Here is a 27,683-nt window from a genome sequence, read left to right as displayed (position 1 = left end):
GGAACAGTGTCCATTCCTAATCTATTTCCTTAAAATATCTAAGTTTTAGATCAGAGAAATGCTATTTCTTCATGTTTTCAGTTAATAATAGTGTCTAGAATTTAAATGGTGCAGCTAATTGGTACAGTGGATAGAGCGCCTGGCCTGGAGTCAGAAAGATCTGAGTTCAAATGCAGCTTCAAACTAATCCAGCTGGGTAATGCTGGGAAAATCACAGCTTCGTTTACCTCAGACATGACTCAACAACCAAAAGTACTTTCACAGCACTTAAAGCTTTACAGAGGTGCTTTAAAAATACCACCTTTGAAGTTACCTTTGGTAACTTCCCCAACATCACACAGTAAGTATCTCAGTTGTAGGAACCTTCTAGGTAAGGAAACTCCCTCCAGGAATAAAGATCTGCAATCACTCTGCTATTTCTCATCTTAGAGCATTAACTGGAGCACTGAAAGAGGATTAGATTTGAACCCAGGGCTTCCTGGCCAGTTCTTTATCCACTAGGCCCCACTGCCTTTCATCTAGCTTCAGGGGGAGTGCCCCAGACCAGCATATCAAAGGTCCTTTTGAAAATATTTCCTCTGTATGTATGTGGAGAACAATTCAGAGGCTGCTTCCACACCCCCACCATGACAGGTAGTCTCCAATATGGTCTCCTAGGTGGAAAACATTGGCTTCCATCTCTTAGCAATTTCCCAGGCATAGAACAAACTAAATATCCATATTCCAATTGTCAGCTGTTTTTCCTTTGTTTTAAAGGAAAAGGAGATTGCAAAGTCATGGTGATATGTTCCAACTTTATAGACATTTATTCTAAAAAAAGTTTTTCAGTTTCATGGTTTGGTTAGATTGTCTTTGCTGGATCATTCTTTCCCTTCCACCCTCTAAGTGGACAATCCCTAAGGCTTCTCTTCTTTCTCTACCCCTCACACCCTCTCGGCAGAAAATTCGAGAACATATGAAATATATGTATATAGAAATATATTTATATGTTTACATTAGATAGTATATTTATATGTTATATACATATATTATAATTTATATAAATTTACATTAAGCTATTTATAGAAATAAAATCATGAGGCTGAGGCCAACATTTGCAACCTAAGAGACCCTGGAGGTCTTGGAGAACTTCTCAATTTATATGTATGTATGTATGTATGTATGTATGTATGTATTACACACACATACATAATGGGTATTACCATCTTCCCTGTCATTCTAGTGGAGTCTTCCCTCTTCCTCATTCCCAATATTTAATTAGTTTCTAAATCTTACTGATCCTTCCTAGTTGCCAACTTTACTTTCTGTCGCCTTCTGTCTATATAGGTTCTACTCTAGGCCAGTCAGCAGCTCTCCCTTGGCCTCATAAAACTGGACTTGGTCATTACTGCTCTCTTTTATTTTTCCTGGATGAACTCCATCATGAATGACCGAAGTTTAATGGATCAAATTTATTTTCTAAATCCCCATTCTTAGAAGACTTTCATTGTATCTTTCACCTTTGTGTATAACCTTTCTCATATACCATTGAAAATATCATTTCTAGGGGCGCCTAGGTGGCACAGTGATAGAGCACTGGCCCTGGAGTCAGGAGTATCTAAGTTCAAATCCGGGCCTCAGACACTTAATAATTACCTAGTCCTGTGGCCTTGGGCAAGCCACTTAACTCCATTGCCTTGAAAAATCTAAAAAAAAAATATCATTTCTACAGTGCCTTCTATATTTAATTCATAGAATATGGTACAATAATTTTCTTTTCTTTTTAGCACTAACCTGGAAGGGGGGGGGAGAGAGAGAGAAAGAGAGAGAGTTTTACTAATGGGAGCATAAGTTTTTCTCAGGAAGAAACCTTCCCGGTCACAGAATCCAAGTGCTTCCCTACTCCTTTTTAATAGATGAGAACCCTACCCAAGATAGCAATCATAGCTAAAATTTATCTAACATTTAAGATTTACAAAGCATTTTATAAATATTCTCTCATTTTGTCTTCACAAGAACCCTGGGAGGTGATGAAACTGAGGTAGACCTAGCTTAAATTACCTGGGGTCACAAAGCTGTTAAGTGTCTTAAGGCTGAATTTGAACTCGGGGTCCCCAGACTCTAGGCCCAGCAGTCTTACCATTGATTCTCCTCCCTTTCTCCAGCTGTGGGGATGCTGGAGTCCAGGAGGCTCAAACCATTCTCTCTAGCTCAGAAGATTTCCTAGGTCCTAGGATCCTCCCTTATGATCTCTATTCGATTTTCTTTTCAAATTGTTTCAGGCACTCTGATTTGGGAGAAGTGGTGCCGGAACGAAAGGACTCAGAGACTGCACAGGCTGAACAGGAAAATACAGGTAGAGATGAAGCCCAGCCTCCCTGGGGATTCCTTTTCACTCTCCCCCAGATCCATTTCACTCCTTCCCCTCCCCTCCCTCCCCCGGGGGCCAAAGATGAAGAGAGTTTCCCTACCCTCAGACACCTTCCTAAGCCAGGTTCACCTTTTACCTGGACTGGAGCAAAGCCTCTTTAAACAGTCTCCTCCCCAGAAATCCCTCCTGCCTTTAACCCAGTGGTGTCAAATTCAAACAAAAACAGGTCCCTGCAGTGGACTTCTAAAATCAGAAATGAACATTATATATGTTGTTTTGTATTTTTATTTATTCTGTTAACATTTTCTATCCTGATTCAGGTTCCCATTTTTCTGGGAGATTGAATTTGATACCACTGTGGTTATCCATCCTTAGATGCAAAAATCATATTCCTAAAGCAGGAGCCTGACCCAGGTCACTCTCCCTCAAGAACCTTTTGTGGCTCCCATTTGCCTAGAATACACAATGCAGACTCCTCAGCTTAGCCTTCAAAGCTTTTCACACAGTCTAGCTCTAAATGGTCTCTCTGGACCTTTTATCACATTGCTCCCCTTCCTGGACGCTGCAATTCTAGCTAAAAGCTTTCCTTGTTGTTTTGCAAAAATAGCCTCTGATTTTGCAAGTGCTGTTTCTCCTGTCTCCTACCTACCCTCTGTCAAGATCTTAGAACTTTTAGCTTCCTTTCAGGGTCCCCTCCCAGATACCACCTCCAAGAAGCCTATCCAGATTTCCCTCCTGACTAGGCCTCTCTCCCTCCACGTACTACTTTATCTCTCATGTCTTGTCTTTGGAGTCAGAGATTGTTTATTCTTTTATTGTTATCATCTCCAGTACCAACACAGTATTTTGTACACAGTTGGTTGGTTGATTCTTGTCCTTGGAAATTGAAGAAATTACAAGTGACATCACTATTTATATGCAGTAGACAATTAATGCTAGTGGCCTTGAATTGAAAAACAAGTCCACCTCCACCCTTATATAAAAATTAAGGTCTGTTGCATCTAAAGGAGGACAGCCGGAAAGGTCAACCCTGCAGCCTTAGAACAGGAAAAAAAACCCATTAAAAACCTCTGCACAATTCTTGATTTTCATTGATAATTAAGGTCACTAGAAATATTCATTCATCATATTCAATCAATAAACATTTATTGCACACTAACCCTAAAGGGACACCTCCTATGAGGATGATGATATAACATGGTGGACAATTAGGAGAGGAGCTGGCACAGATGGATCGGGGCAGGACTTGGAGTCAGAAACAGATCAGCTCAACTCTTCCCTCAAATTATTATTTGATGGGTGACTCTGGGTGACCCCTTAGGTCTCATTTCCAAACTAAGGTAGAGTTGGATTTCATGGTTGGCAAGAACCCTCTTGACTGCCATCTCCAGAATATAGCTAGTAGTAATACTGGTCTTACAGGTTTCTAAGTTAGGGAGCAAGTCTGGTACTGGAGAATGAGAGAAGCTTGGAAATTGAAGGATGTGGGTTCAAATCTTGCCTCTGATGTTTGCTATCTCTATGAATTCCAAGCTGCTTTTTCCTCTCTTGATGGCCTCAATCTTTTCATCTGGAAAATGAAGGCACTGCATTAGACGGCATCTGGGATTCCTTTCTTCCAGAGACTAAACAAAGTGCTTCTCAAACTTTAATGCACAGTAGCCTCTTTTGCTGTTATTATTATTAATTAACACTCCCTCTTCTCCCTTCTCCTGGGAGTTAGACTAATTAACAAATAGTTAACATTTTATCTATTACTTTAAGGTTTGCAATGCATTTATATACATATATATATATATATATATATATATACATATATCATTTAAATTTCTCAAAAAAAACTACTCTGGAAGAGAAGTATTTGCTATTATTATCTCCATTTTATAGATAAGGAAACAGAGACAGAGCTTAAGTGACTTGCCCAGGGTCACACTCTAGGCTCAATGCTCCCTTTCCTTGCATCACCTAGCTGTCTCAGGATTCAAGAAACACCCTAGATTCCATCTCTGTTCTCATTTTAAAATAATAGGAATAAGCTATTTACTGTGATTCAACTATGGATTGGATAAAGATAACCACTGAGGCCCTAACTCTGAGATTCTAAGGTTTTAAGGAGATAAGACCCTCCACTCCTCACTTTTTTTTTTTTTGAAATGGTTTTCAGGAGACAAGCTGGAGCTGGCCCAGGTTTGCCCTAGTCTAGATTGAAACCTACAGAAGGCAGCAGCTCATTCCTAGCTAAATGACTTAGACTAGTCCTTCCCCACTTGGAGGTCTCCATCGATCAGGGCAGACCTGGTTATAGGTCTGAGCCTTGATCATTGACACAAGTGGTTACAGGTCTGGAGGGGAGTCTGAATCAGTTTTTTCAAGCTTTTCAAGCTTTTTCAAAGCTTGGATCCCACTACACATTTGTAGAATCATTCGAGGTTAGCAAAGTTTTTCCTCACAGCAAGCCCAAGGATAAAGAGTCTGAAAACTAGATTTCCATTTTTAACAAGAAAATGAAGTTGGTACAGTCAGGTAGGACATTGGATATAGAGCTGGAGGGTACCTCAGAGGTCATCTTGCCCAACCCCTTATTTACAGATTAGGAAAGCTGAGACCTACCTTAGAGAGAGGTCACAGTAGTAAATAACGGAGATGGCATCGGGACCCCAGGTCCTCTGAGCTCAAAGATAGTGGTTGGGTGATGGGGAGAAATGGTACACAGGAAGAGAACATTCCAGAAAGAGGGGCCATAAGAAACAAATACATAGGACTGAGAAAGGGTAGAATGAGTCCTGGAAAGAATGGCTAATGCCCTTTTGTTTTGGGGAGTTTTATTTTTGTGAGGCAATCAGTAAGTGATTTGTCCTGCGTCACACAGCTAATATCAAGTGTCTGAATCTGGATTTGAACTCAGGTCCTCCTGATTTCAGGGCTGGGGCTCTAACTGGAGAAACTCTCTGAAGGTGAAACACACAGCCTGCCTTCTTGTTGCTCCCTAGATTCCTAGAAAAGTCTGGGAACTCCTACACAAACATTATCAGAAGCACCTACACTCCAAATCTGAACAAACTCACCCAATACTGACCTCACCCATTCATTCATCCATTTATTCATTCATTTGGGTTAGACCTCTTTGAACTTAAGCTAAGCAGATTTTCTGAATATAAATCAGAACCTGTTCTGCTACTTGTATACAGTCTTGAAATATTGCCTGAGGCCCCAAATGGTTCACTGACTTCTGGGAGTCACACTTTCAGTTTAGCTCACCCATTTTACAGAGTAAAGAGATTGAGTATAAGTATCAACAGTTAGATGATGCCACTGGATGAGCACCAGGCCTAGAATCAGGAAGACCTCAGATCAAATCTGGCCTTAGACATTTATTAGCTGTGTGACCTTGAACAGGTCACTTCACCCTATTTGCTTCAGTTTCCCCATCAATAAAATGATCTGGAGAAGGAAATGGTGAACCACTCCAGTATCTCTGCCAAGAGAACATCTAAAGGGTCTCAGAGAGTTGGACATGCCTGGAAAATGACTGAACAAGAAGAATATTAGCTCCTTGAGGGTAGGCAGAGACCCTGTTTTACTTTTTCTGGTGGTCTTAAGTTGGAACTTAACAAATGCCCATTGAATTGCCATTGACTTCACCAGTACAATCATGTCCAGGTACTGGGGGCTTTGGGTAGAATAGAAACTGCTACAGAAAGCCAAGGAAGTGTCCCTATACCTGGAGATCATAGAGGCCTTGGATGAATCATGCCTCAGGTATGGAAAAAGGGAGTAGCTAATCTTTCAGATAGGAAGTTTCTTGACTTTTTTGTCCATGTATTGATCAGGTTCCTACCAAGCTACTGCTGGACCTGCTGGATGAGAAGCAGCTGACAAGGTGGCCTCTGGCTCCACAACCCACTATTCTTGTAGCAAAGGCCAGGGAGACTGGATGAGGGTACCAGCCAGCCTCCCAAGGCCCCAGGGAGGCAGTTTGGTATTAGAATTCAACCTCTTTCCTGGAAATGTATAGTGAACTGATTCCCCAGTGTAGAGCATTCTTCACTGACAGCTCATGTGATAAAAGGTTCCCTTTTTACATTCAGCCTAAATTAGCTTTGTACAATTTTGCACCATTCTGGGGTGGAGGTTAATCCTACATTACAGATTCCAGGTACATGAATATCCTTGTCATGTCCCTCTATGAGTCTTCTCTAGGAGAAACATCCTCATTTCTTTTGAGTCATCCTCATTTAGCATGAACTCAATGCCCTTTGCCCTCTCCTGACCATTCTCCAAATTATTTGTGTTCTCCCTAAAATTCAGGAAGTCATTTCAGACTCAGAAATCCATTTGGGATTTTTCTTGATAAAGATACTGTGGTGATTTGCCATTTCTTTCTCCAGCTATTTTACAGATATGGAAACTGAAGTAGACAGTTTATTGACTTGTCCATGGTCACATAGCTAGTATGTGTCTGAAGCTAGATTTGAACTCAAGTCTTCCTGACTCCAGGGCCAGTGCTCTATCCACTTACCCAAACCTGGACACAAAAGGCCAAAACAAGTTTCTCCCAATTAGGTCTGGGTGTTAGAGGTGGGGATGTGGTGAGGTGAGGTGTTTCTGCAGTAATTCTAAGGAACCCTTTTCTCAATAATCATCTGTTTTATTATTTCCAAAAGTTGCTCATTTTAAGGGGTGGTCCATCTTCAGACCCATGTGGTATATTACAAATGGACTCATCATAGATGTGGGAAAGTAGAATTGATAAGAACTCTGGCCTAAAAGTCAGTAATGGCTTAAGTTTGAAATGTCAGGCATGAATTGGCTATGTGACCTTGGGCAAGACAACAAACCTCTCTGAGCCTCAGTTTCCTCATTTATGAATTGAAGGACAAGGCCAGCACCCACTGTTGCTATGGGAAGGGTCGTTGTCATGAGAGTCAGATGAGATATTGGAGGAACATCACCCAGCAGAAAGGAGGTTGACTCTAAGACAAAGGACCAGGCTAAAAGCCCACCTCTGTCTTTACCACCTTCATGGACTTAGTTTCCTCTTCCTATAAAATGAGAGGTTGAACCAGACATGGTCTTTGGGATCCCCTTTACATCCATGAGTCAATCTTGCACGTAAAATGCTTTGGAGACTTTCAAGTCATACACAAATGTGAACCTCTGGTATTGTCCATGTTGGTTCACCCTAGGTAAATGCGGGACACCTAAGTAAGCTGCTTCTGTGTATGAGGCCAGGACAGGAGTTTCTCAATAAAATTCCATTTCACTTTGTATGTCCCGTGGGGTGGAAGGAGCAACAAAGCTGGCAGAAACCCATTTTAAGAAAGGTTCCCTAACAGTCTTGTAAGAGGAAGCTTCTATCTTAAAATGTTAAAGGGCTTTTTTTTTATCTTAATCAACTGATAAATGGATGCTTGTCACCAAAAGTTGCCTACTGTGGGCCAGGTGTTGGGCTGGTGATACAAAGAAAGGCAGAGTGCTTGCCCTCAAGGAGCTCAGCCATAGACCGCTATCTGCATATAAGCTACATTCAGGATAAACTAGACATAATCAACAGATGGAAAAAATTAAGGGGTATCAGGAAAAGTTTCCCATAGAAGATGGGATTTTAGCCAGGGAAACCAGGAGGCAGAGCTTTTCAGGTATGGAGGACAGCCAGAGAATGCTCAATATCTGGTATGGGAACAGCCAGGAGGCCATCACTGGATGGAAGAGTACGTTTTTGGAGAAACCTAGGAAAGGGCTGGGTCATGCAAATGCTTTGAATGTCAAACACAGGCTATATTTGTTCCTGGCAGTGAGAGGGAGCAATTGGAATTTGTTGAGTTAGAGGGCTGACAAGATCAGACCTGGGTTTTAGAAAAATCACTTTGAAGGTCAAATGAAGGATGGATTGAAGTGGGGAAAGCTAGACACAAGGAGGACTCCTCCTTTAACCTCCTCCCTTGCCCCCAAGCAGGCTATTTTAATAGTCTAAGCTTAAGATGATGAGGGTCTGCTCCAAAGAGGTGGCAGTGTCAGGGGAGAGAAGGTTATTATTAATGTATTATAATTTTTATAAAGGTGAGATCAACAGACCATGACAATAGCCTGGAGAGAGATAGGGGGATGAAAGCCTGAGGAGTCTTGACTTGATGCTATCTATAATGTGAGCCAAGGTGATTGGAAGGTTGGTGGCCCTCCACAGTAATAGGGGAATTTGGGAGGGGGAAGGGTTTGTGGGTAACAATAATGAGATCAGTTTAAACTGTCTACTGCACCTCCAGTTTGAGACATCTGAAAAGCAATTGTGGAGGTGTGGCACTGGAGAGCAGCAGAGAAACTGAGGCAGGAAAGGTAGATTTGAGAACCATCCCTTTAGAGATGATAACTGGATCTGGGAGCTGATGAGATCACCAAGTGAAATAGTATAGAAAGAAAAGAGAAGAGGGCCCAGGATAGAACCCAGGGTAGGGGTGGGGGATACCTACAGGCTAAAAAAAAATGCCCTTCAAAGGAGTTAGTTGTCTCCCTCACCCTCAAATCAGTTGTATTGATTTTGTACTGTGAAAGGATATGGCCTGGATGAAGATCCAGGAGAGAAGACTGAGAGGGAATGGTCAGAGAGATAGGAGGAGAGCTAGGAAAGAGGCTTGCCCCAAAAATCTAGCGAAGAGAGAAGAGCTTACATTTTGTTGGTGGGATGCAAACTGGCACCAAGAAGTGGCACAAGTAACTGAAGGGGCAGAGAGAAGACTTGGTAGTGCTGATTCTTGAAAGAAAGGAAGGATTCTGGCAGGAGCATGCACATCGCAGGCAGCATAGGCTACTCTAGGAACTCTCTGAGGCCATAGTAGAAGACTTCCTTCAGCCATCATCCAGTTGGGCTGGAACGCAGGTCCTAGAGCTCAGGAAGAATGGAGAAGAAAAGAAGAAGTGAAACTCAGGAAGTTGGAGTTTTCAGTGTCCTGCTGAGAGGGCAAAAAAACGAGCCGTTGACTGGTGTAGAGCAGGATGAGTCAAAACCGTGCCTTCGAAAGATGGTGGCATAGGGCAGCGGGTGGCATAGGAGGAATGTTTAGCCTAAAGAAGACTGGGAGTGATGGTGGAGCTATTATCCTTGGCTGGGCCTCAGGGGAAAGGAGGAGAACTAGAACCTATGAGCAATGGGGAAAAGCTTATTAACCATCAGCTATGAATACTTGACTGTCACAGGAACAGCACAGTGGACAGAGGACCAGCCTTAGATCCAGCAAGATCTGGGTTCAAATCTTGTCTCTTGACATGGGTGATCTTGGGCAAATCATTTAATCTACTTGGGCAATTTTGACTAGGGGTCAAAGGTTGTTTCCATACCAAAGGAATCCCAAGTGATGACATCACAGGTCCAGTTGACATCCATTCCCCACCCCTGGATGGAAATACGAAAAGTGAAATGTGCTCCCTTGAGAAGAATATTGTATTTCCCTTTCATTCATTTTATTTATTTGGTTTTTATTTATTTTATCTGTTTATTTTTGTTGAAAGAAAGTTAGAGGGCCTTTTACCAGATATGATGAAATTGATTTCATTAGATAATGATCTCTCTGAGGGCAGGAGATGTTTTTACCCTTCTTTTTTCCATTGCCAGGTACCAAACACCAGGTCAATAATAGATGCCTAATGAAAGGTTGATGCTGACTTGATTTGGCTAGGAATGATGCCCCTAAGGTCATTCCCTATTCTGTATCTGTAAAGTGTCTTGGGCATCAGATGCCCACCACTTCTGCCCTGGTTCTTTGTTTCCCTAGCAAAGCAGCAGCTGCTGCCTCTCTCTGCTCTAGATCCTGAATTCATCTGTGGGGTGGACAGCGGCTGATGAAATGAGGACAGTTCATCTGATCACCCTGAGAAGAGGTGGTTCTGGAATTCCAATAGAGCAAGGATAGCCTAGCTTTTAATGGGGAAAATGAAGAGGAATTCAGACTGAGAAGTGATTTTCCTTGACACCCCAACCTTTCACTGATGAGACCCAGTTTGGGAGTTCAGAACTGCAGAAAGTCATTGTGCTCTGAAGATCAGACCCATTGGTCCCCAGGTGCCTTAGGAAGTCGACTGTCTCTTTCTGTCAGAGTCACTGTCACTCACCAACACATGGGTTTCCCCAAATAGAACAGAAGGACTTCAAAACGATCCATCAGCTGTGGCTGTGAGCCTAGAGCTTGGGATACAATGCAGTCTAAGCAGGCCTGGCCTCTTGGTGCCTACATTCTCTTAGGGGGAAATAAAATATAAATAGGTCAGAATAAATGGAAGGTAACCTTATCTGATTAACATAGGAAACCACAGCCCCAGAAGTTGGGGGAGGGGAGGGATGCTTCCTCCCTGGCACTGGTCCTCAGTTCACCTACTGTGTGCTAGATACTGTCTTCAAGAAGCTCACAGCCTTAATGGTCATTCTGTTTATCTGTCTCATCACTTCCTAGCTGTGACCTTGGGCAAGTCACTTAGCTCTGTTTGCCTCAGTTTCCTCATCTGCTTATCTCTAGACTTATTTTATCCCCAAGTAGAATGTAGAAATTTTGAGGTCAGTGACCAGTCTTTGACTTCCCAGCCAGCACATAACACACAATAAGTGGTTCATAGCTATTTGCTGCAGGTAGGGAGACCTCCCACTCAGACCAGGTAAAGCATAGGTCCCTGGGACTCACCAACATTTCCCCAAGCCAAGGGCTGTCTCCTTTATGGCCTCTGTCCTGCTCTGGCCATTTCTTCCTGGCCTCTCCACGGACTTCTGAGTTCCCATTTGGAACTCAGCCTCCACAAGACTGACAGTTGGACCTCCACCACATGCCAGGTGGCTCCCAACTGCTTGGATGAATTCTGGCCTTGGACACCCTCTGCCACCCCCACCCCCAGCTCCTTTGGGCCATGGGTCATCCTCTCCTCTGATGTTTTAGCTGTTTGTCTGGCTGGAAGAATATGGTCAATGAATTATCAGGGGTATGGTCTCCATGAACTGCATCTCTCAATCTAGGGTTCATCACTGCCATCAAATTTGCTTCCTCCCCCACCCGAAGCAGGCATTTTCTTGAGGGTAAGGGATGGTTCTTACCCCCCTGGGCCTCTTGACCTAGAAGTTCTCCTTCCTTCAGCCCCAGAATGTTTTTCAACCTGCATACTCATCATCTCTAACCCTTGGGCTGCTTCCTGACTCCCTTTAGTTGGTCCAGGAAATCCTGGTGGCTGGGGCATACACCTATAGTCTGTGACCTCGTTGATTCTGTGACCCCACAGTCTCCAGACCTGACTCCTGTCCTGCTGAGGAGCCCAATAATGTAAATTGGTGGAGGGAGAACCCACCTAGAAAGTCACAGGTCCCTTCAAATGTGCTTATGTTGGACTTTCTAAGATGGTAAAACCCTTGGGGGCAGGGACTTTATGATTTGTGCAAATTTAAAAGAAGACATCCGCCAGAAGTTGTATACATATATTACATTATGTTATGTTATACTATTACATACATATTAATATATACTATATATTATACACACACACACACATATATATATATATATATATGTATATGTATAATACTATTACACAGGTACATATATGCCAAACTCTGGTCTCTGGGGACCCTGGCAATACACACTGCTGACCCTGGAAGTTGGGAGTGTTGTCAAGAGTAATGGGAAGTAGTTGGCATTACCTGGTGGAAGCAAAGAGAGGCAGTGTGGTACAATGGAAAGACCAAGATCAGGAGTCCAGACTGCAGCTTTGCCAGTTATTGCCAATGTGACCTTGGACAAGCTTTAATTTTGGTTTCATCTACAAAATGATGGCAGATGGTATCATGGAGAAGGGCACTGGTTCTGGAATCAGATGACTGATCCCCACCATGCTGCTACTTTAGAGATTTGGGGCCCGTCTAGGCCTAGGTTGTCTTGTCTGTAAAATAATGGGGTTGGGCTTGACATCCTTGGGGGAAGTTCAGATCATGCTCTGTTGTTGCTCCTCAGGAAACTTACATAGTTCTCTTTTGTCCTAGGATGAAAATGCAAATTCTTCTCTGGCCTTTTTTTTTTTTTTGGTGTAAGGCAAATGGAGTTAAGTGGCTTGCCCAAGGCCACACAGCTAGGTCATTATTGTCTGAGACTGGATTTGAACTCAGGTACTGACTACAGGGCCAGTACTCTATCCACTATGCCACCTAGCCACCCCTTCTCTGGCCTTTAAAGCCCTTTATGAGTTGGCTCCAGTCTGCCCTTGCAAGCCCCTTACACTTCACTCCCCTTAGAGGATTCTGACTATCAGACTGGCTGACTGGTCGATCTTTCGTCTTAGACCACATTCTATCTCCTGCCTTCATGCCTTTGCCCAGGCCAGTGGCCAGGCCCAGAATATATCTCCTGCTCACTTCTGCCTCAGGGAATTTCTAGCTTCAAGGCCAAGCTCAAATATTAACACTATAGCAAGCCTGTCTTGGTCTATCAGCCTTCCCCTTTAGCACTAAATAGATTTAATTCAATTTAACAAACATTTAGTAGGCACCTACAGTATGCCTTCATTGTAGAGATAGACAAAAAAAAGAGCCCCTGTCATCAAGGAACTCACATTCTCTATTCTATCATATACAAGTGGAAGGGAACAAGTTTTTATTAAGTGTCTTCTTTAAGACACAACAGAATCTCATTTGACCCTCAAATTAGCCAATAGAAGCTATTACTATCCAGTTTTATAGTTGAAGAAACTGGGGCTGAGTGTCTGAGGCCATTAGTTGAACTCAGGTCTTCCTGACTTCCACATCCAACTGCCCATGGCTAGAGCACTGGCCTTGCAATCAGGAGGACGGGAGTTCGAATCCAGCCTCTGATACATATTTGTGTGACCTTAGACAAGTCAAAGTGATTGCCTCACATCCAGGTGCATCTCCAGTCATCCTGATTCATACCTGGCCACTGGACCCAGTTGGCTCTGGTAGAAAGTGAGTGGTGACTTAGCACAGCCCCCCCCCCCCAATTCAATTCACATGTTTGTCATGGCACCACCTCCCTGATGTTGTGGTCTTTGAAAATGAAAGACAAGCATTATCCAGCTGCCCAATAGAACATACAACAAATAAAACATTTTAGAAGGGGATGTGGAAATTTAACAATATAACACATTATGATACAAGATGATAGTTAAGTTCTTCTGTGGACAGATACTGTCTAGGCACCAGAATATTTAGAGAAGAGTCCAACATAGAGTGCTTTCTGCCTCTTTCTCTTTCCCTCTCTCTCTCTCTCCCTCTGTGTCTCTTGCACAAACTTTGTCTCTTTTTCCCCTCTTGCACTCTGTCTCTGACTCTCCTTTGGAGCCCTCAAGCAGCATCTAAGCAAATGCAGGTGAATTTTCAGAACTAGGGAGAACCCTCCCTGGGGAAGAAGAAAGGTCTGTGTACAGCAAGTGCTCCCAGCCCCAAGGAGATCTTGATAAGGGAGGCCCCCTTTTCCCCAGTCTGCCAAAGTCAAGGTCAGGCTGCCCCAAAGCAGGAAAGGGCTGACCTCGACCCACAGTCACCGAACTTGGAGTAAACAACCAGGTTCAGGAGTGGGCCTCACAATCTTGCTTCCCAGATGGCTCAGCAGGAGTGAGAGCATGTCAGCCTTCCAGCAGATTAAAAAGGAAAAAAGACAAATAAGCCAGTCTGGGTCATTGACCAACTTGCCAGAAAAAAATCATATTATTTGAATGTATTTTGCCTGATTTTTAGAGGGAGGCTGAACTCTGTGTGTGTGTGTGTGTGGCATGTTTTTTATACTTGTTTACAAACATTCAAGAAGAGTATTTCTCCCACAGATAAGGGGAGGGGTTGCAGAATATGTGTCTTGATATTTTTCTTATCTATGGAATAAATAAATGCAGTTTATTTTCAAGGAAGAAATAGAAATATGGAGAACAATATAAAAAATTTTAAAATGAAAACTAATCTACATTTCTATAATCTAGAGATGTCCAGGAATTTTTTCATCCTGGGAAAAAAACTACTGGGGTTGGGGCATGGGGAGAGAAATGGGTGTGGTCAGACTGCCCTTTTCCCAATTAAAACCAGTCTGGATTGGGAGGGATGGCATAAGCAGTAGGGACCCCAGGGAGGTGAGTGGGGGCAGGGTAGTACACCCCACACACACACACTCACAAAAACACAGTGACCTCAAGACGAGTATGGGGAGCATGAGATGCCATGGGGAAGAAGTGTGTCCTCCTAGGGAGGAAGAACTGCCCCCTCCATGTTAGCACCAGGGGACAAAGTCCTACTCATTTCATGCTAATTATGGTTCTATTAGAACCTAGGAGCAAAGTTTCATTTTCATCCTGGTTTTCATCTTGCTGGGAGGCCAGCTCTAGAAGCTTCCTGTCCTCTTTGAAGTGTGTTCTTCCCCAACTGGGAGGCTTTCTCATTTGTCACCTTTTCATTGGTTCCTTTTTTGTCCCTGCTTTCAGGTCATTGCCAAGCACATTATTAGAATATCTCAGAAGAGGGGAGAGGGATTCAAAAAAACTGAGATGATGGACTTTGTAATAGGACAAGGCCAGCTCTGCAGCTGAGTCATGGGGCCAAATGAATGAGATAACCTATGGAAACCTCAAAGCCATATTTAAATGCTAGCTGCTGTGATTGTTTTTTACCATTATCCCAGATTTAAAGTTTGAAAGACTTTCCTTTGGGGACCCTTATTAATATAGACAGGGAAACTGAGGCCCAGAGAAGTCAGGGGACTTTCCCAAGCTCACACCAGAACTGTTACGTTAGCCAAAGAGACTGACAGCTCATTTTCCCCTGCTTTTTCACAGATGGAACGGAAGAAGCCCAGGAAAATGGACAGCCGATTGTGGCTGACTTCCTTACAGGTATTTCATTCTTTCCTATCCATTTCTATCTCCCTTCTCCCAAGCTTTCCCTAACTATTCCTTCCTCAATTAGAAGGAGTTGCTTGGTCCAGTGGAAAACACACAGAATTTGGAACCATTGAAAGCAGAGATTCACAATCATGACTTACTGCCTGCATTACCTGGGGCAAACCATTTTTCACTTTCTGGGTTATATGAAATGAAGACATTAGAATAGATAGTCTTTAAGGTACCATCCTAAAATCCTATGGTTCAATTGGCCACTTAACTTGCTCATTCATAAAATAAGGGAACTGGACCAGATCACCAGGGAGATTCTGTGCAACTTTCCATCTGTGATTGATGAGAGATCCTTCATTCTCAAGTATCTGAGGCTGTGCCATCACTAGGTGCTAGTCTGGTTTCAAAAGGAGACCCTTCTGGTGGGGCAGGGATATAGTGGAACTGTGCCTGGCTCACCTGAGTGGTAGAATGATTCTCTAGCTGGGCAGGGAATCAGAAAACCTGCGTACTAATGCTCTGCCAGTTTTGGGGTGACTGATGGCTTAAGTTCCTTCAAGGCATTGTCATCTTCCTCACCATTCCCCACCATGATGAGCAGGATAACTCTTGCTCCTTTCCCAAGGTAGGCACATTTCTCCTGTCCTTTTTGCTTTTTTCCACTAAAGATTAGAGGTAGAAGAGGTAGTGTAGTAGAGAGATGTTTACGCTATTATTTGAAGAATGGACAAATTGTAGACAAGACTATATGCAAATGATCATGGTAGTGATGAGAAAGATTTGGTGAAAAAATATCTAATGTTTTTGATCTGTAAAAGGAAAGGATTGGATTAGATTGTCTCTAAAGTTCCATCCAGTTCCAGATTAATGAGTCTCTGATAAATGATTTTATATGTTTCTGGGTAATTCCCTGAAAAGTCCAATAACTGCAATATTGTTTTTTTCTGCTGGGGAAGATTGAAGGGTTTTCACAAAGATTTAAGTTAGCAATTTGAAGGAGAAGGATGTTTGAATGCTACAGGAGGTAGGAACTGGTGACAAATTTTGCTGAGTACATTATCTTATACATGTGGAATAATCCTGAGGGGTTATTTTGAGCTTTTCCCACTTAAGAAGAGGGGAAAAGTCCACATTAGAACTGGTATCAAAGGGAAAATAAGTAGTTGAGACACAAATTATGGAGTAAAGGAAAAATTGTTGGATTTGAAATCAGGGGCCTAGGTTTGAATCATAGTTCTGCTATTTACTTCCCTATGGGACCTTGGGCTCATCACTCCATGTGTCTCAATTTTTCTCACCTATAAAATTAGGAGTAGAGGGAAAAAGAAAGAATAATGATTTGTTAATTGAAAACATTAATTTTTAAAAAGAAATCAAATAAGGATGTTAGACTTGAGAGCCTCTGAGATCCCTTCTAGTTCTGAATCTGTAACTCAATGAGAAAATCTTTGAATAAATCAGAGAAGGATTCTCACAGATACTTTCATTCACAGCAGTGGGGCAGGGGAAAGGGGTGTAGTCCTTAGTCTACCTTTAGGAGACAGAGGACCCCAGATGTCATGAGACCAAGCCCAGCCCGTTGGTATTTGTAACCTGTCAGCTCAGCACTGATCTTCTCCCCCCCCCCTTTTTTTTTTCCTACAGAGGAAAGGAGCAGGCTTCATGAAACAATGTCACTCTTGGGACTGGAGACATACTGCAACAGGAAACTCAGCCTCCAGGATGCCCGGCAGATCAGTTTTGACAGTATGAAGAACTGGGCTCCCCAGGTACCCACTGACTTGCCTTGGAGCTTCCTGAGAAAGCTGTTGGCTCTCAACTCAGAAGTTAGAAACACTACTCTGCTATCGGACTTGCCCCAGGATGATAGGACAGGTGAGAAAGAAACACAAGTGGATGAGCAAGAAATCTACTGGGGTACCTCGGAGGACATTTATTCTCTCACTGAACTGGTGACAACCCCTGATGTGCCCCTAAATCCCCTCGACCTCCTCTGTGCGCTTCTCCTTTGCTCTGACAGTTTCCTACAGCAGGAGTTGCTGGTCAAGATGTCTCTCTGCCAGTTTGCCCTCCCTGTGGTACTGCCCGACTCAGAGAACCAAAACCATACTTTCTTGCTGTGGGCCCTGAGGGGTGTGATGAGGACGTGGTGGTGGCAGTCCCCAGGGGGGCCCAGGACTTCAAGAGAGGAGAGTTTGGTGCTCACAAGGGTGCCAATCATCTCCTTTGCACGCATGGACATCAGTAGCCACTCCAAGTCCCACCTCCTCAATTCAGTCATGAGCCCTTGTCACCACCAGCCTCATGACTACTTCTGCCACCGGGAGATGCCATCAGCAGCCAATGCTCGAGAGATTGCGGATGGGTTGGTCGAGATGTCCTGGTACTCTCCAGGCAGCAGCAGCAAAGAGAACTTGGATGTCTTCCCAGAACCCGTCGCCTTTGCCAACCTGAGGGGTGAGATTGGAAGTCATTGGCAGCAGTTTAAGCTTCTGACCGAGACATCATCGGCCGTTTTCATATTAACTGACAACATTGGCCAAAAGGAGTATGAGCTGCTGTGCTCTCTGAGCGGGTCAACTACTCGCTATTACCTCATTCTTAGTCCCTACCGTGGTAAACGCAATGCCAACCTGAGGTTCCTCAATAAACTGGTCTCCGTCCTTCAAATCGATTACTCTCACGTCCTGGTGAAGGTCAGCAGCACAGACAGCAAACGCCTTGTCAAGAGGCTCCAGGCCATCGTGGTGAATGTTATCAAATCGGCCAGTAGGAAGGTGTCTCTGGAGGACATGGCAGAAACAGCCCGGACCCTGGGCCTCAAGGTGGATGAGGACTGTGAGGAGTGTCAAAAGGCAAGGGAGCGGGTAGAAAAGATCACCCAGGACATCCAGGATGTGGAGCTGTATAAGAGGGAGAAGCTCCGATTACAGGGGGACCCCTGGAGAAACATCGCTCAGCTGGAGAAGGAACTCTGCCGGCTGCAGAGGGCTGGGGACTCCTCTCCAGAGAAATACAAGTCCGAGCTCAGGCAGCGTTTGCTGGCCTTGAGGACGCACCAGAATCGCTCTGAGCTGGGCTGGAGCATGCAGGAATTTATTAAGGGAATCGCCAACCCTTCCCCTGTGGAGAAGCAATACTTCCTGGGGTGGATGAAGTTGAAACTGGAGGAGATGGCAAGGCAGAGCCGGCGGCAGCCCCCAGAAACCCTGGGTCCCCTGGGACCAAAGCACAGCCGGCCCACGGAGCTCAGTGAGCAGCTCTGGCCAGCATCCTTGGGGGTGGAGCACTTCTTGAGGGAGATGGGGCAGTTCTATGAGGCTGAATGCTACCTGGTGGAGGCAGGGAAGATGGCAGAGAGCCAGAAGCGGTTTACCCACTTTGTGGGCCTGGCCTCGGAGCTGGTCCTGAATGGCTTCCCTCTGGAGCTGATGGACCGGAGCACCTGCTGTGTCCCCTTGCGGTGGGTGACAGGCATCCTGAGGGAGCTCCATGCCCGGCTGGAGGGTAGGCCCCGGCTGCTGGTGCTCTCGGTTCTGGGAGCAGAGGGCACAGGCAAATCCACGTTGCTCAACACTATGTTTGGGCTCCAGTTTACCACCAGCAGGAGCTACAAGCCCCATGGCACTTTCATGCAACTCATTTCAGTGACGGAGGACTTCCGCCAGGACCTGGGCTGCGACTTTATTCTGGTGATCGACTCTGGTGGCTTGACAGGGGGGACCACAGCTGCCAGGGGGGAACGGTACGAGCTGGAGGTGTCTCTGGCCACGCTTGCCATGGGGCTCAGCAACATCACCGTGGTCAGCATGGCCGAGACCAAGGACACCCCTCTGGCTGCCCTCCACGCCTTTTTGAAGCTTGAGAAATTGGGGCATGTCCCCAACTGCCAACTGGTGTCCCAGGACCTCAACGATGGGCCAGTGCCCAGACCCCACCTGAGAGACAGGAAACAACTGATGGAACAACTGAATGACCTGAGCAAGGCCGTCGCTGAGATGGAGAAGCAGGATGAGGAACGGACCCTTTCGGAGATGGTCCTGTGTGATCCTGAGAAGCACATTTGGCATATCCCTCGTTTGTGGCACGGTGTGCCTCCCATGGCCCCTGTGAGCTTGGGCTATTGTGAAGCCGTCTTTGAGTTAAAGAGATGCCTTCTGGAGAACATTAGAAATGGAGTGTGTCATCAACATCGAGATATCGTACATCTGGTAGAACTGGTGGGGCGGCTATGAAGGCGGAGACCCCTGGAAACAAGAGCTGTTGACCAACCTGCCAGGAGGGCCCCTCTCCCCACGAGGAGTGAAGAATGAAGCTTGCCATCCTGGAAAGACTTCCTGCAGAGAGAGCAGCTGGCACTGGAGCCCGCTCGAGGAAAGCCACGGGAAAGAGCAGGTCAGGTTTGCGTCCTCTGAGGACCGGGTTCAGAGAATATTGAATCATCAACAAACCAGCTCCGGAGCAGATGAGCACAGAGAGGGATGGGGAGAGAGCACTTTTATCAGGAATACAAGATACCTCCAAGGTCGCTACTGGGAGGACCCTGAACGCCCTAGGAAGGAAACATCCAAGCAGCGCTTTTCTTCTCTGGCTTGGCACCTCAAGGAGTACCATTCAAGGCTGCGCCCAGGTTGACAGGGGCTTCAGAAGGGTCAGCCCCTCCATTCTGTCTCCTAGTGGAATGGCGTAGTCCTCACCAGGACAGCCCTGTCCGTCATGCCCAGGACACGGGGTGGGAGGGTGCAGGGAGGGGGCAGAGAGACCCTCTCCTCAGGGGAGGGTCATTCTCTTGTCCGGCCAAGGGTTTGGCTAGAAGGAACAGGATGGACATTTTCCTGACCCTGACATTTCTGCCAAGGGCCCAGGGGTACAAAGCACTTTATTTATTGACTTCTCTGCTAATAACGAGTGATAACAGGCGGGTTCTTCTTGTTTGTGCCTTAATTTTCCTATCTCCTAAATGAGGACCTGAATGGCCACTTGATGTGATGAGGATGAATGAGTGTGTGTCTGTAACCTTGGAATACCTCAGAAAGTCACCATAAAAACGTCACACCTCACTGCTTTCTCCATAGCCAGGACTCATTCTTTCCCCCCCCCCCCCAGGATGTCCAGGGGATATTTGTGCTGTGCCTGGGGCTTCAAATGACCAAGGGGGGGGGCAGTTTGTGCAGTTGAGAAGCCTAGAGGGGAAGAAAATGGGGCAAAAATACCATCTTGGAAAAACTTCCAAGACAAATGGGTAAAATTCCATTAATATTTGTAAAAGGGACTCATTGAGGGTAAAGGAAATACTTTTCCACTTGATTCAACACAGGTATTAGTTCAGTCTCAGCCTCTAAGTACCTTCCAGTATTATATATGTGACCCTGTGGGCACAGAAAAAGGCATTATGGCCAAAGGGGCCAGCCTTGGATTCAAGAATGAATGAACCAATGAATGAATTAACAAATGGATGAATGAATGAATGAATGAATGAATGAGTGGATGGATGGATGAATGATTGAAAAAACACTTAATAATTAAGCCTTTACTATTATGTCAAGGGCTTGAGAACCAAGGGAGAAGTCTAAACAGTCCCTGCTCTCAAGGAGCCTCCCACTCCAGGTGGGTGCAGGTTCCACCTCTGACCTGAGCTGACTCTTTGGCCCTGAGTCCATCCCCTAATCCCTCAGTGCCCCCAATTTTTATTCAAGAATAGGTGATCTATCTGCATTGGTGGATCAATCAGCATGCCTCCAATAGAGAAAGAGGATTGAGAGGTTATTTGAAAAGTGAATGAATTCACAGACTCCCTGGGATTTTAACTGCTTAAATGTATAATAAATTTCTGCAAAGTACACAGGTCAAAACTTTGGAGGAAGGGACAGAAGTAAATAACAAAAGGCTAGGCAAGTTTGCTTGGGAGATACAAGAGATAAGGAGTAAGAAAAAGCAAGACGGGGGAGGCTGACTGGGCCAGGGAGGGCAGCACCCAGCCCAGAGCAGGGTTTAGGTCCAGATTCTTATAGCCTTGTTCATTATCTGGGCACTGAGGGCAAAGGGGAAATTCCTCCCCCCTTCCCTGCATGATCAAAACCAGGTAGAAGTTTGGAAGTTGGGGGCTGGGAATGAGACAGGGTACAAATTTTACATTTAACTATGGAACAGTAGGAGCCCATTTACATTTCAGGAGCATATAACAAATTTTAACAGCATACAAGATTACAAAATCCATTTCCAACCACAAATCTCCCACATTCACAGTTCTCTGCACCACTATTTTCTGTGTAGAGACAGAACTAAAAAGGAAGCCATCCCTGCCCTCAGGAGCTTCTGTTCCATGGAGGGCATTGGGGGAGGGGGAGGAGACCAGCATGTACACAGAAAAGTCAGATGCAGAGGGAGCATCCACTCTGAGAGTGCCCTACACCAAGTCTGGACACTCCCAAACGTGTGTCTGGGGCAGGAGTGGGAAGGGGGCTTTCCACTACTCCTAGAGTCTGTTTATTCCCTCCATACTCACTCTTCCCCTGTGAGTCTCAGCCATCTGTGAATCATTCATGGGCACAGAAGAGACCTTCCTCTGATTTCTATGAGTTAGGCATTCTGCCGAACAACCAAGGCAGGCAGAAGACAGTCCTGCCTTCCAAGAGCTAGTGAAGATACACAAATACAGTATATTCAGGATAAAGGGAAGGCACCAGACTGAAGTGGGGGGCAGGAAGCATCAGGATGTCCACATGGCCACTCTCCTCCTCTATTGGTCTACTTCCTTTTGCATCCATTTCTGGATCCAATGATGTCCTCTCAATATCTCAGTAATATCAACTCAATCAAACCAAGCGTTAATTGCCTATAGTCTAAGCTCTCGGGGTTGGCCCCAACCTGATTGTACACTTTCCCTTTGATTACTTGTGATTTTCAGTCTTCCAAACTGTATTACCATGATTTGTTGCTATGATAGCATCACAAGAGAAATACTGGCATGAAAGAGACTTCCATGCCAGTGAGTAGTTTGGGATCATGGAAAAAATTCATTTCACAAATGTAATCCAACCTAATCTCTTCCTGCTCGATGCTAGGCCCATATTTTGGCAGCATCTATTAAGGGCCTACCATGTGTCATTTAACTGGGCACTGGAAAAAGAAACGGCCCCTGCCCTTAGGAAGCATACATTCTAATAGGGGAAACAACACATACGGAGATTAAATCAATACAAAAGGTAGTGAGAAAGACCAGTACTGGGGACCTGGAAGAGGTCTCTTAGAGGAGGGTATTTAGAAGAAAGTCAGGGATTCCAAAAGGAGGAAAGGCATCCAAGGAATGGGGAACACGCTGTACAAAGACTTGGAGTCAAGAGACAGCATTGTCCCACTCAGCCAGAATATGAAGGTGAGTAATGTGAGACTGGAAAGCTCCGCCGAAGCCAGGCTCCCAAGAGGTTTAAAAGCAGGTGGATGGATTTCTGTTCAGTCCTCAGGGAATTATACAGAGGATATTGAATTCCACTGTGTCTGTTTTATTGATTTTTTTTTAAAGCATGTGAGTCAGTGGAACCAGATACAGCCTCAAGTTCTCAATAAGTGTCGTACATGCTATAGAATTAAACAGAAGTCAGTAACATATTCGATTACAAAGATAACTTTGTTCAGTGATCGGCTAAATATTGACACTGAACTGATGAGTAGGACAGGGAGAAATGCCGATGGTAGATTTAGAGGAGAGCTGCTCAAAGCTACCTGGTCCAACCCTCATTTTTATAGATAGGGAAATTGAGGCCCAAAGAGGAGCAGTGATTTACTCAAGGTCACACTAAACAGAAGAGGCAAAACTGGAACCCAGGACCTTTGAATTCAATAGCTTTCCCTACTCTAGAGTGTCTCATTTAAGGGAACCATACTTGTGATGGAAGATGTCCCAAGTAGAAAGCAAACAATGGAAGGATTTCCCTAACATATGGATCCTGTAATCTAAAAATTTATTGAAAACACATTCAAACATTCCCATTCATATACAATAGACACACAAAAACCAAAACCAAATAAGTGATCTTCTGGTTCCTGCTCAGGCTTCCCTGGCTGCTGCCTGCCCCTTAGCTATCCTCACTGCTCCCATGCCTAAAAACACAAACACTTGGAGGTCTGGTATCTCAACAATCCCAACAATTAGACAAACCCTAGCCTTAGGAGTAGTTCTAAGTGGTGTGTGACAGTACAGAATTCACTTAGTACAGTCCTCATGCCATTATTTAGTGAGGGTGAGGGGTGTCGACAGCCAATCTCATTAATCCTGTATCCCCACCCTTACTCAGACAGGTGGGAGTTTGAAACTGAATTTTTCTCACTGTGGGTACCCTAAGCTACTGTCCACATCCATTGTAAAAATTCTGACTTCTTTCTGCTATGGAATAGAGAGATAGACCTGGGGGGAGGGGCAGGGAGTCGAGTTCAAATCCAACCTGACACTTCTGAGTTATGTAACCTCGGCAAGTGACTTAATAGTCCTTTGCCTCAGTTTACTCAAATGTAAAATGAACTAAACTCCTCAAACCTCTCTGGTTTCTACCTGGGGAATCCACTTAATCTTTCATGCCCTGACTAACTATTGGCCTGAAAACGATTGTGGACTATCTCCAGACCTCAGAGCCACAATCATTTTCAGGCCCAAATCTAAAAAGCAGTGTGGTGCAGAAGGTAGAGTACAGTACCTAGCATCAGGAAAACCTGGATTCAATTATCACTACTCATATTTATTAGTGTGACCATGGGAAAACCACTTCATGTCTCCAAGTCTTAGTTTCCTCATCTGGAAAATGAAGGGATTAAACTAATTGCCTTCAAAGGTCCCTTCCAGTTTGAAACCTATGGTTCCATATCTCTCCCATCCCAACCCTTCTTGCTTTTTTTCTCTCCCTTTCAGCTCTCTTGACTCTGGTTCTTTTCCTGGGTCCATAAACCACTGGCAGCTAGCATTAATGGCATGGTGACCCATTATCTCCAACCTTGGCCAAACCATCCTGGATCTCATCCTCCATGATGTAATAACAAACCCTGCTCTGCATCTTTATCTGTGGATCCAGGGATTTGATAAAAGGCCTTGGTCATCTCCATCCTTTTCATCATTGGGTTCCTTTGTCCTTAATTTAAACCCAGGAGTCTAAGATGGAGCCCTAGGTGTAGAAATGGAAAGGGATTTCCCTCGGAGTTCTTCAGGTAGGAGCTGAATCCCTTGTTGGGTATATTATAATGAGGCAAATGTTGGGTGTTTTCTTGGCAAAGATACTGAAGTAGTTTGCCATTGCCTTTTCCACACCATTTGAAAAATGAGGAAAGTGAGGCCAATAAGGTGAAGTGACTTGCCCAGGGTCACACAGCTAGTATCAAGCTGGATTTGAACTCAGGAAAATGAGTCTTCCTGATTCTCAGACCAATGTTCTATCCACTGTGCCACCCAACTGCCCATTATAATGTATATTCCTTGTCCTATGTGGGTTGGCCTATATGGTTGCTAAAATTTCTTCCCACTCTGATTCTGTGATATTCTCTTAAGTTGGCTCTCTTCCTATCATCTGGAACTGGGTCACAGACGGTTCTTATTTCTTGCCACTGGACTCTTAAGGGGAGAATGAAGATGGTGACCCTACTTAAATCCAAATCACTTGCAAGTCAAGCTGTCACCTTCATGTTATGGTCCTCTTTGAGAAGAAAGGACAAATAATATCATGTGGACCATGGAACCTTTCTATAGCATCTCTATTTCCAGAATTCTGGAGCCTGGTCCCTAGACTCCGAAAGACCAGTTTCCTCTCATTTTCTTATTCTTCAAAGCCAGAAGGGTTCCCTGAACTCTAGGGTCCAAGAATACCCAGTGGTCCAGATCTAACCAAAAAAAAAATCTATCCTGAAACAATGGAAGTCCTTTATGGCTTCTGAAGGGCATCAGAAACCCTCCTCTGTTGGCTTCTCCAAATCCCAGAAACCTTCACTTAGTGGACCCTCTCACATCTAGTAAGCTTGCACTATTTTCTAGTTGTCTCCTTCCAGTCTCTGGAGCTGGGCCCTCCCTGGCTTTAAGTAAAACCCCTAAAAACAGCCCCAGATCTCAAAAGCATATTTTGACTGTTAATGGTATTATATGCCTAGGAAGACTCTTCTCAAAAAAAAACCAAAACAACCTCTCTGGGCCTCAGACAACTACAGACCTGTAACTGCTTAAACCTGGACTCTTCCCTCAGCTAAAGAAGCTTTCTTTTTAGCAGTTAGGAGGCATGATGGGTAAAAATGTGGACTTCAATCCAAAAGACCTGAGGTCAAATCCTGCCTCAGATACTTGCTGAGTGAGCCTTTATAGCAAGATACATAATCTTTGTTTGCCTCAGTTTCCTAGTCTTGTAAATGGTAACAATAAAGACACTTAGGTCTCAGGGTTATTGCGAGGACCAGATGAGATCGCATAGACAAAGTGCTTTATAAACTTTATAAAACACAGAAACCTTCCAAGTTCTTTCACCAGGATTATAGCAAATTATGGTTATGCCCTTGGAACTTCCAGGCACTGTCTGATTTGTTCCAAGACCCAGACTCCTTCTCCCTTTATAAAATCACTGAGCCAAACTTCAGCTAGTTCTCTTGACCCATTAGGACGGCTCTGACTAGTCCTGGCTTCAGACCTTTAAATTTCTAGGCTATTAGCCCAGCCGCTCTCCTTAAGTTGATAAATGTGTAGTTATCTCATTAGATGTTCACAACACTCTTGAGGGGTAGATGCTACAGTTAACTCCACACAATAAACTTTACTTGTGTGTGTGGGGGGATCTCTTTTAAGATGGAGAAAATCTGAATCACAGGAACTGAGTTCAAATTTTAACTCTAGCTGCTTATCTATACAACTTTGATTAAGCCACTTATTTTCTCTGGGGTTTAGTTCCTTATCTAGAAAAAACCCCATTCATTTAGATGATCCCTAAGCTCCCCTCTTGGGACTCCAAGTCCTTATACTGTTAAGTGGACCCTAGAACTTATTCGCTAAGGATAGAGGAAGTTCCCTTACCGAGACTGCCCTGAATTCAGAAATCTTTCTTGTATCGACATACTTCATAGGGGTTTTATTTGGAGTTTTGTAGAAGTGGACAGGGTGAAGAACAAGGTCCGGGGGGTGCCTGAGGGTAAGAGATAAAGAGAAAAGAGCCCTAAGAGGTGGCTGGCTGAGACCCCAGAGAGGCCTTAAGCTGGAGGACAGGCTCAACTGCAAGGTTTTAGGTAAGACCACCTGAGGGTAAGGGAGAAAGGCAAACAGCCATAAGAGAACAGTGGCCACAGTTCTCCAGGGACCTAGGTGGGGACACCTGGTTCTGGCTTAGAGAGAAAGTGCCCATCCTTCAAGGAAGAGAGGAAAGAAAGAGGGCTTCTCTTCTGGGAGCCCCTTCTTAAATGCACCTCCAAAGAGGCCTGGACAAGGGGGGGGGCTTGGGGGGGGGGCGGCACAGGGCGACTCCACAAGGAGGAGCCAAGGCAGTAGTCATTGTGCATGGGTGATGGTCCATGAACTGGTCTTTCCTGTCCCAAAGGGCCTGATCTTTAAGTCCAAGATGTCATTTCCTGTGCCCTGTAACACTAGGACACTAGCCAGTCAATAGATTAACATTTATTAAGTGCCAACTATGTGCCAGAAACTAAGATAAGTAGGGTGGGTACAAAGAAAGGCAGAAGATGTTCCTGCCCTCAGGGAGATCACAATCTACTGAGGAAGACTAGCAGCAAACAACAATGGACAAACAAGCTGTACCTAAGACAAATAGAAAATAATTAAGAGCAAAAGCACAGGAATGCAGAGGGCAGGGAAAGGCTTCCTGCCCAAGGCAGGTGGAAGGAAGCCAGGGAAGCCAGGAGGAAAATCCAGAGGAAAAATTCCTGAACCCAGAGGTGGAATATCATATTGGGACATGGGCAAGGAGGGCAATGAAGGATACATGGAGCTGGAGAGAAGGCTCAAGGACTTTGCCAGGGTTAGTTATACAGTTGTTGGAAGGAGGATTCATTAAGTACACAGAGACAAAACAATGAAACTGTTCCTATCCTTGGGGAATGTTAGGGACTGCTGCGTGTGTGTGTGTGTGTGTGTGTGTGTGTGTGTGTGTGTGTGTGTGTGCTGTAAATTATCTTCACCTGGTATCCTTGAGCACCAGAGCCTTATTTTGGTGAGTGCCACTGGAGTGCATTAGGGACTTAGGGACTGGAGAGGTTTGGTTCAATAAACCGAGACCTGGGAGTCTCCCAGGGAGATACTTGTCTTCCACCCCTCCAACATTTGCTTGAGGGAGTCCAGAAAGGGACTCAACAGGGGAGCTTCATTCTACTGGGTCTCCTAACAGTAAGTCTGGAACATTTTTTGCCATACCACACACAGGGTGAGAGGGGAGGCAAATAAAGCAGGCTTAGGTGTAAAAAGTTCACCCAGGGAGGAAAGTGAAGACAGGAAAGGAAGCTGAGGTGTGATCAA

The 27,683-nt window shown here is 44.7% G+C and overlaps 1 protein-coding gene across 5 annotated transcripts in view; it reads left to right on the top strand.

Annotated features, from left to right (window-relative positions):
* Nucleotides 1-23,569, top strand: part of URGCP (upregulator of cell proliferation) — a 51,818-nt gene extending 28,249 nt beyond the window's left edge. For 3 of the 5 annotated variants that reach the window (XM_074198429.1, XM_074198408.1, XM_074198417.1), the window contains 3 exons: nt 2,262-2,335; nt 15,146-15,202; nt 16,847-23,568. In XM_074198429.1, the coding sequence (XP_074054530.1) occupies nt 2,262-2,335; nt 15,146-15,202; nt 16,847-19,437 (2,722 nt within the window). In that variant the 3' untranslated portion in view covers nt 19,438-23,568. Of the gene's footprint in view, nt 1-2,261; nt 2,336-11,912; nt 12,480-15,145; nt 15,203-16,846 lie in introns of those variants that run through there. The other 2 variants (XM_074198421.1, XM_074198438.1) reach the window with 2 other exon arrangements.
* The last annotated feature ends 4,114 nt before the right edge of the window (nt 23,570-27,683 follow it).

Source organism: Macrotis lagotis, chromosome 1, assembly GCF_037893015.1.
Source record: "Macrotis lagotis isolate mMagLag1 chromosome 1, bilby.v1.9.chrom.fasta, whole genome shotgun sequence".
Taxonomy (NCBI): Eukaryota; Metazoa; Chordata; class Mammalia; order Peramelemorphia; family Peramelidae; genus Macrotis; species Macrotis lagotis.
This window is presented reverse-complemented; position numbering and strand designations above follow the sequence as displayed.